This window comes from Poecilia reticulata, linkage group LG16 (genome assembly GCF_000633615.1).
Source record: "Poecilia reticulata strain Guanapo linkage group LG16, Guppy_female_1.0+MT, whole genome shotgun sequence".
Classification (NCBI taxonomy): domain Eukaryota; kingdom Metazoa; phylum Chordata; class Actinopteri; order Cyprinodontiformes; family Poeciliidae; genus Poecilia; species Poecilia reticulata.
In genome coordinates, this window is record NC_024346.1 from 8,779,112 (window position 1) to 8,788,530 (window position 9,419).

The 9,419-nt window shown below is 34.5% G+C and overlaps 1 protein-coding gene across 3 annotated transcripts in view; it reads left to right on the forward strand.

Annotated features, from left to right (window-relative positions):
* grik3 (glutamate ionotropic receptor kainate type subunit 3) overlaps positions 1–9,419 on the forward strand; it is a 118,177-nt gene that overhangs the window by 99,141 nt on the left and 9,617 nt on the right. For all 3 annotated transcript variants that reach the window (XM_008431115.2, XM_008431114.2, XM_017309650.1), the window contains one exon: positions 2,724–2,842. In XM_008431115.2, coding sequence (XP_008429337.1) covers positions 2,724–2,842 — 119 coding nt within the window. The remainder of the gene's footprint in view (positions 1–2,723; positions 2,843–9,419) is intronic.

Below are 9,419 nucleotides of genomic sequence, written 5' to 3' on the forward strand. Positions count from 1 at the left end.
AAGTGCTCCAATCTTATATATGGTCATTTAAACCTATAGGCACCACTCGTTTTAGAACATACAGTTCTTGCTAATAAGTATTTGTCCTCAACATATGTGCAGGTTTTATGGGCTTATTGATACTGAGCTCAACAAAGTTGCCTCGTAGTCATGGCAATGTGCACAAATTGACCCCCAAAATTCTAACTGGAAGGCACTCTACCATTAAGCTATGGCCGAAAATGTCTGAAATAATCTTCCAATATTGTCTCAATTCAAGAAATGCACTCAAATCATTTGTGGCCATTTTAAGGCTCGTTCATGTGTCTTTCAGCTGCACAGAAAGTCTCTTTGAGTCTCTGCCTCTTCAACATCATGTAATTATTTGGCAATGGCTTTCCATTTTAACATTTAAGTAACACAAAATGAGGCTGAAAGGATTGATCGAAATGGTGACAAGTCAACAGCCAGTCAGAGCCTGACTGCAAATGCCGCCCAGGTAAAAGATAGCAAAGTAGTAGAATATAACTTATCACAAAACTTCACCTACGAAGACTATTTGTTCATGTAAAATAAGAAATATCTGATAGATTTTTTTTCCAAAATAATTCAATACATATAATGTTTTTTTTTAGCAAATAGATATGACATTTTTAAAGGAAATGTTCATAATCAGTCTCACGCAGGTCTGTCTGGATACATTCTTAACATACATTAGAGATGTATTTTACCAAAATAAAAACAACAGTTTTGAAAGAAAACGTTTGTAATCGGCTAATCAGTGACATTTCATTCAGCAACTGCCTTCAAAACCAATGTTTACCCTAATAGTATTGAAAAGATTATGGCCAATAACAAAGTAAATGGCAAATGGTTTCACATTCACATGACATTTAATACCCTATCTGTGTATGCATGACTCATTGGTCACCTTTAAGCGCAAAACATGTTTTAAAAAGGCATAAGGATTACCAAAGGTAATCCGTAAAAGCCGGTCCAAAAGATTTTCAAAGTATTTTGATGTCCTGTTTGATTAGATAAAATAGATATTACAGCTGTGAAAAAATTCTGGTCAACACCTTGGAATGGCAACACAATAATGGAAAATATTATTTCAAAACAGCTAAAGTTAAAAAGAAATGGCAGACAATTATTCAGTCTTTAATGTGGAAAGGTTATAAAATATTTAGGGCACAAGCTGTCTGTGTAAACCTACAGCTTGCTAAAATGGGCAATTGGGTAGTATTTAGCCAAGAGCTTTCAGTAGTTTTCTGTTTGGCACATAGATATGCAATAATAAGTAACATTGTTCAAAGTTCAGGAATTTCTTGCATCAAACTGCTAAACTTTAACAAAGATATATTGTGACTTTTGTCACACATACATTTCATTCTCTCAAACTAACTTTAAAGTTAGACAATGATAACATGAGCAAATATGAATGCAGTTTTCTAATGATAATGCCATATTAAGGAGAGAAAGCTATTAAGACTAAACTGGCTCTATGCAAAAAAGTAATTGTCTTCTAAATCTGATTGTTCCAACCTTGGCAGCCAAAGCTACCCTCAAGCTTTTATGGTAATTGGCTCACTATTCTTTGCAGAATTGTACAGCCAAACTAGAGGGTTTTTAAAATATGACCAGTCTGCTTAAGGTCATATTTAAATCTAAGCTTTGACTAGGATTCCAGAACTCTAGATAGACTTGCTGATATGCTTTGAGTTATTGTCTTCCTGCATTTGGGTTTAAGGTCACAAACAGATGATTTATAGTTTTCACAATTTCAGAAGTTCTTCTACAAAATTGTGTGTTGAGATGTAACGGGATATGGAACTTTGAATTTACTCTTCCTGGAATATTTTCTGGAACGTTTCAAATTCAACAACATCTTTAGAAGGAAATTTGATATGGTCCTTTGTTTTTGTTTTTCCTGTGGTTGTTTTTCATCCATGGATGCCATTTTTGCCCCAATTCTTTCTTTCTGTTGAATCATGAACATTGACTTTAACTGATGCTTGGATGTTACTACTGGTGAAAAACATGAAGAAGATGACAGGAAGTAGTAGGAGTGTGATAGTTGCTCTTACGGTTGTTTGTCAACTTGCAATATTTTAGATCTGGATTTGTAACCCTTTGCAGTCTGACTTTGTTCTGATCTGTTTTTCTTTGAAAATGTGGTACTTTGAGATTATTTAAGATTGCATTATATAATCAGGATTATTTCTAATAGTCAGTCAGTAATCTGGGTGTGGCTTGTGAAATAGTCTTTTCACAAAATGTGGTTAATCAAAGTTAATTTCCATTTAACAAGGGGGCAGTTACTTTTCACATAGGACTAGTATGAGTTCGCTAGTTTATCTGTTAATCACATTACAATTAAAAAAGAAAAATCCTTTGATTTATTGGGTAGCCTTTGTGACCAAAAAGTAAAACAAAACAAATACTAACTTTGTTAGAAATATATTTTCCAAAATTTATAGTTAGCACTGGACATCAAAAAATTTTTTTTAGATCTATTCCGATAAGAAGATTGAATCAGCGTCTTCAATAAAATTGTAACCACAGTGTAGATTTGTTTTCCTTTTTTTTTAACCAAGCTAAAACATTGTAGTGATGTCCACATTAGGGATTTTAGTCTGTTTCTTTTTTTTTTGTTTTTAATTCTTAAACAGCCCAGTGAGTTCAGTTCTGAGCTGACATAATCTATAGAAACAATATTTCAACCTGCTCTTCCTCCATCCCAGGTTTAGCCCGTATGAATGGTACGACGCTCATCCCTGTAATCCCGGCTCGGACGTGGTGGAGAACAACTTCACGCTCCTCAACAGCTTCTGGTTTGGAGTTGGTTCCTTAATGCAACAAGGTATGTCAGCCAACACGGCTGCTTATCTTTTCAAAAACAGTGTAATCATCACATCACCTCCTCCTCCTCATCATAAGCTCCTAGTTTGTGCCTCTTTAGCTGACAAGCTCTGAGATTTCCTTCACCCGACTGTTTCATAAGACGTTTACCTGTCAGGAACAACTGCAGGGCTCTGTCTCACATGACAGACAAAGGCTGTTGTCACCTAGCTGCTGTTTAAAAAAAGCAAAGAGTAGGTGGCAGGTACTTGTCAAAGATTGGCAGGTTGGGATGGAAAACATTGTTGCATGTATCTCCCTGTAACGCAGTCACTGGCCCTGTTTAAGAGCATCATGTGTTGGGAGAAAAAGGGTAAAATGAGAAAGAGGTTTGACAAATGTCTTTTGTCAGCTATGCTAGATTTTGCTGGTGTGATGTTTTCAACTCATCAGTACCTAGTGTTACCAACACTAGGTACCTAGTTGACCTAGTGAAAGAAATGTATATGTCTGACTCATAACTCACAGTGTACAACCTGTTTTTGTTCTGTCAGTGCACTTTTGTGATACCATTGCAAATCTTACGTTGTGAGAATGTTGACTCTCACAACATGCAGTTCATTGAGTAGATGTGTGTCACCATGTTTGGTGTTTATACCTTTTGTACTTTTGTTAATACTTAGATTTATGTAAAAAAATATATTTTTCCAACATATAGTAAATGGGGAAGCTTTCAAACAATTGAAACACCTCAGGTTCTTTAAATGCTAAATGCTAGCTTTCAACTAGCAACGATTTTCAGACTCTAAGCAAGTCCCAAGATGTTTGGATTTTAGAAAACAAGTCAGTGTTTTATCTTTATTGTTAAATGACAGTTTGTTTGATAAATGTTTCAGTCAAATACTCCTTTTCAACAATGACATTGCCCAATGTAGGGTTTAAATGGACTCCTACCTTCCACATTTTTTGCAAACAAATTTTTACTACTGCCTCAACTTAAGCAAATGTAACTATTTATTGAACAAAGAAAATATATTGTCTTTAACATTGTTTCCCTTTGACATATTACACAATTCGAACTTAATGACAAAAACAAGAAAATATTTTCAGCTTTAAAGTCTTTAATGCTTACCACTAATGATATCAGTTTGTACTATCTCTACTTAGAAGTATTTTTGTTTTTGCAATTTTCTTGTAAAATCTTTGTTGTTTATGGCATTTTGGTCAATTTGAGCTCTTCCTCTTCACTTATACTATTCATTGGTGATTTGAAGGACTAAACATTGACTCAAAGAGCTGATTGTTCAGAGTATACACAAGGAAGGGAAGTCTTTTCCTTCTGCAAGGTATTCCTTGAAGGGATGAATAAGTAGAGGAAGGGCCAGGATTTACATAATGGAGTTAACTGCGGCGAAAAGGACCCAAGTAAGAAAATGTTTAACCTCAGTGTAACAAGACAAATCAAGAAGGTTTAGTTAGGCTCAGTGGATCTTTGGCTGCAAGGATTGCAAACACATTCAGCAATTCATTAAGCACAGAAACTCGGCGGCACTCTTGTGAAACTGCACAGCAGCTCTTCCAATTTGCTGATACTGGCAGAGAAATATGAGAGCAGCAGAGGTACGCTGCGAGAGGGAGAATCAAATCAAAATGAGCTAGTTAGTTGCCTATATTATTAAACTAAACAGGGGAGAATTTTCTATTATAATTCATAATGTGGCACACACTGATTTCTGTAAATGCCAGAGCTCCACTGTTTCTCATTTTCAGGTATTGACTGAAGCTCCTGCTGTTAATCAACTCTTATTCATAGTTCCTTGATTTATTGTTTTGTTTTTGTTTTTTTTACTTTGAAACATAAAAGTTCATCCAAGGTTATGAATACTGCATATATGCACTTAAAAACAGTTAGCTAATTGGCCAAATAGTCCAAGGCATCTTTCAAATTAGTGCATGAATGCATCTAATTTTAAAACTGACACCGTACCTGGCTTTCAGTGACACCGTTTTTGCGACAGCGCCTTGTAACACATGCTGCACAGCGGTATCTGTAGCGAGGTGTATATTTTGTCTGTGTCACATTAACAGACACCCCTTGCTTGTCTGCCAAACACGGTGACAGCAGCTGAGGCGGAAGCCATTTCCTTGACATGTTTAAAATGCAAATGGACGCGTTTGAGGAAACCCGCAAAAAAATAAATAAATAAATAAAAAAAATCTGCCAGCCTGTCTGTGGGAGGGAGGTGTCAGAGACAACAAAAAGAACATAAAATATCAGGAGGTGCAAAAGCACTCAGATGCCTTCTCGGAGGTCTGGGTTTCTCACAACAAACACATATGATTATTTTTTATAAATTGGTTTCTTCCTGTAAAATGTCTGAAAGTATGTTTGATCTAAAAAGTTAAATGTAAAAGCAAACATAACAACCTAACAAATTAGTCTTAGATTTTGCCTTCAGCATCTTGAAATTGTCTATTTTTGAAAATTAAAGACACTGAACTCAGTATCTCTTAGAAAAACAAATATTTGTAGAGAAAGAAAAATCAATTCTTTTTTGCAACTCCAAAGAATCTCCAATATTTCCACAAACATAGGATATTAATTTGTTGCAATCATTTTTCAGACAGTATATTAGTAGATCTGACTCTCACCACATGAGTAATGATACTAAGATTAGGACAGAAACTGCAGTGTTTTCTGGTATCAAACCAAAGAGATCTGAATAAAAATGCATCCCACATATGAACATATGTTTCAGTTCATATTTATGAACTACTTTATGTTGGTCCATTGCATGAAATACAAGTAACGTAAAATAAAGTTTGTGATTTTAACCTGACAAATGTTAATCTCAAAATCAAAAACCAGTAATTCAAAACATTCTGTTTTGGCATATTTGGCTTTCGGCAAGGTTTTTGCAATATGCTGAAAAACACCAGAATTAACAACAATCTTTGCAAATTTGTGCTTTCTGTGTAATAAGACTTTGTTTGACTATACAGTGTTGGAGAAAATCATTTCAGCTCAATGACACGATGCAGAAATTATGTGAATTATAAAGTTTTTAGTTTTGGTTTGAGATTCATTTCATTAGATGAGACCCTCAGACACATAATGATATATAATAGTTCCAATTATGAGCTTTTAATCAGGAAAATACCAACTTTCTTATTTAGCAAAAAGTCACTCTTTTCAACACAATTAGGGCTTAGCTTCAAAAAAGAATAATTTTTATTATGTTTTTCACTTTCTGTTCTTTTTTTTTTTATATTCTACTGGAATAAAGTCCTTCAGTATGAAAACAATTCTAAATTAATGCCTATTCAAATGCTATGGTGATTTATTGATAATTAAAATTATGTCCATGTTAATTGTTTTATTTTGTTTTTTATTAATAATGTTCAATACAAAGTGAATCAGTAATTTCATGCATAGGTGTGATCAAAGGAATTAGCTTCTAGCACTGATTCTCATGGGCAAACACAGATTTAATTTAGCGATGGGAGGCATTGCTGGTGAGAATCAATGCTCCAAACCAGGGCATCATGTTTTGTTAATAGTTGCTGAATTACATTAAAAACTCTTTTAAAGATATTTCAGAAGTCATTGTACTGTTATCCATTTGCACTATATTATGTGTTTGTTTTAATTTTTCTTGGTTTACTATTAAAAATTAACACATCAATTTAATGTAAATATATCAAACATAGTAATGATTCCCTGACTGGACTCATCATATCATTTGGAAACAATAAATGACTCCTGTCATCGCCTTAAAGTAACAAGAACATTTCTAAATATATCTCTGCTTAATTTTATCCAGTCTTAATCAATTAAAAAAAACACTGAATTTGTAAAAACACTAGGAAGTGGCAATTAATGTAATCAAGAATTAATTTTATAATTAATCACATAAAGCTCTACTTTGATGATTTAATTAGGCAAAAAGGAAAAAAACAAACAATATAAACAAAGACGCTAATTGGTAACACTTCTGCTCTACAAGTTGGAAGGGAAGTGTTTTTTGAATTAGAAACTCAACATTCAAAATATTGTATATGCAGATTTTTTTTTTAAAAAGGTGTTTCTAAAGCTTATGAGGTTTACAGCCAGGAATATATGTTAATTTGAGTGGAAAAGTAAAAGAAGGATACATTCAAAGTTTCAGAGCTGACACTAGAGAACAGGAAAACAGAGAGCCTAGAGTAGGTCAGCTGCTGCTATTGTCTTCCTCAAAACCTACTTACATTTCTGGTCAGAGAGATAGTCGGCTTCCCTCCTCTAGGAGCGTTTCTGTCTGCACAGAGGTCACTTGCGGACCTCCAGTTGTCTTGTTTTCAGGTCTCTTGGATGTCTTGGAGAATCCCCACTTTGGATTCTGAATCAGGTCATACCCTTGAAGAAAGTCAGTGAGGGACACTGTTATGTCGGAAGAGTGAAGGGGAAAAAAAAGGAAAATGTACTAGAAATGAAAACAGAAGTTCATACCCAATTAACAAGGGTTTAAATCATTTGCCTAGCAGCATATTGACATATGGTAGGAGGAAGCTGGAATGGAACAAACAAATTGCATAATGACATTTGCCAAGATGACAACTCTTTCCATGGAGTCACAGTCATTTCAAAATATTACAATAACATATTGTCAACTTAATTAGACTTCTCATTGATTTGTCTGGGGCAAAAATAAATAATAATTGTTGGTTCTGGTTCTTTGTGTCTGAGTCTCAGAACATTGAAGTTCAGTCGACAGCATCCGGGAAGTAGTCATCAACGACGTGCCGATCAGTCAATCAGATTAGATTTTCTAAGTCAGAGGTCCTCAACCTTGGTCTTCAGAGCCCACAGTTAGAAAGAAAGAAAGAAAGAAAGAAAGAAAGAAAGAAAGAAAGAAAGAAAGAAAGAAAGAAAGAAAGAAAGAAAGAAAGAAAGAAAGAAAGAAAGANAAGAAAGAAAGAAAGAAAGAAAGAAAGAAAGAAAGAAAGAAAGAAAGAAAGAAAGAAAGAAAGAAAGAAAGAAAGAAAGAAAGAAAGAAAGAAAGCTTGACAGAAGACAGAAAGCAGAAGCTTCTGCAACAATTGGAGGCATGCAGTCTTTTGAATCAGCTGTGCTGAGTGGGAAACATCTAAAACATGTAGGAAAGGAACATATTTTTTTTAGCTAGTTAAGCTAATGTAAAAATTCAGCAATTTAACATACATGATTCCCATCACAATTTTCTTTTCAAGTATAATCCAAACAGTAAAATTTACTTTGAGTAGGCAGTGCAGTATCTAGTGAGACATATAATCTTTCGACAGCTAACAGTGTGAATAATGGCCTCTGTATGAGTACATTGGCCTGGCTTACAAATAATGACCACTTCCTCGGAGAACAGTATTGTACCGTATCTTGCCACCGTTTTATTGTTGGCACCATATGACTGATATGCTTCTTGTATTTATTGGAGTGTTCTGATGCAGTGCCATATATTGCTCCACGCTGACAACAGTGCTTTATAGTGTGGAATTCAATTGAACTACCCATGGCTTCACTTCATTTTTAGTGTGACCAGAGAATGTGTCTGGATCTTGCCTCTCTGAAGTCATTGTGAATTAAGGGAAGCTTCTATCTTCCCTTGTTTGTAACCATGTAGAGTCTTTGTCAAACCACAAAGGACGAATCCAATCAAATTTGGTAGAAGAGGTTAAAGAGCTGACCAGGCTGCCCGCCTTCTGTGGGCTTGTTACTCTTCAGAATTGCCCTCATAAATCTTCTCAGTAAAGTAACAGAGTGCACAAAGCACAAGGGTATTTTAAAGGTTGTCAGAGATGAGATATAAAGTATCTTTAACACCAGTCAGTGAGCCATTGTAAACATAGTACTGCTCAGAAGAGACCCACTCAAAGTCAAGGCTGATGCAGAGCTCTTCTGTCAACATATTGTCTTCTATTTTTTTTTCTTGATGCAGACTCTGATTGTTTTTTTTTCATATTTATCAGTAATTTATCAGTAATATGTATTTTTCATTGGGTATAACATATATATATGGGTATAACATATATATATGTTATACCCATATAACATATATATGGGTATGTTATATGGGTATATAACATACCCATGTTATATACCCATATAACATGGGTATATAACCCATGTTATATGGGTTATATACCCATGTTATATGGGTAATGGAAAATGTTTGTGGTTTAAGTCCTTTTAAAGGTGTATCTCAGCAAATTACAGTAAAATTCAAGCATTAAATAGATTCAACATTGACATCATTTTAAATTCCCAGCACTTGTTTTGGTGATTATGGCTTACAGTTAACAAAAACAAAAAGTTTTGTTTCTCATCAAATTTAAAAATAGATGATAAAAAGGGGTTTTAGCGCATAAATCTTGGCCCACTGATAAGCATCTCAATGCACTGTACAAAATATACTCTTAATACTTGGCCAGGGTTTTTTTGCATGAATTACTGCATCTGTATGGGCATGGCATGGAGGCAATCAGCCCGCTCTGCTCAGCGTTTACATACACCTGATAACACATTATAGATATAGTGATTTTTGTTTTTTGCAGGCATTTGTGCCTGCAAAAAAAAATAAAAAAAC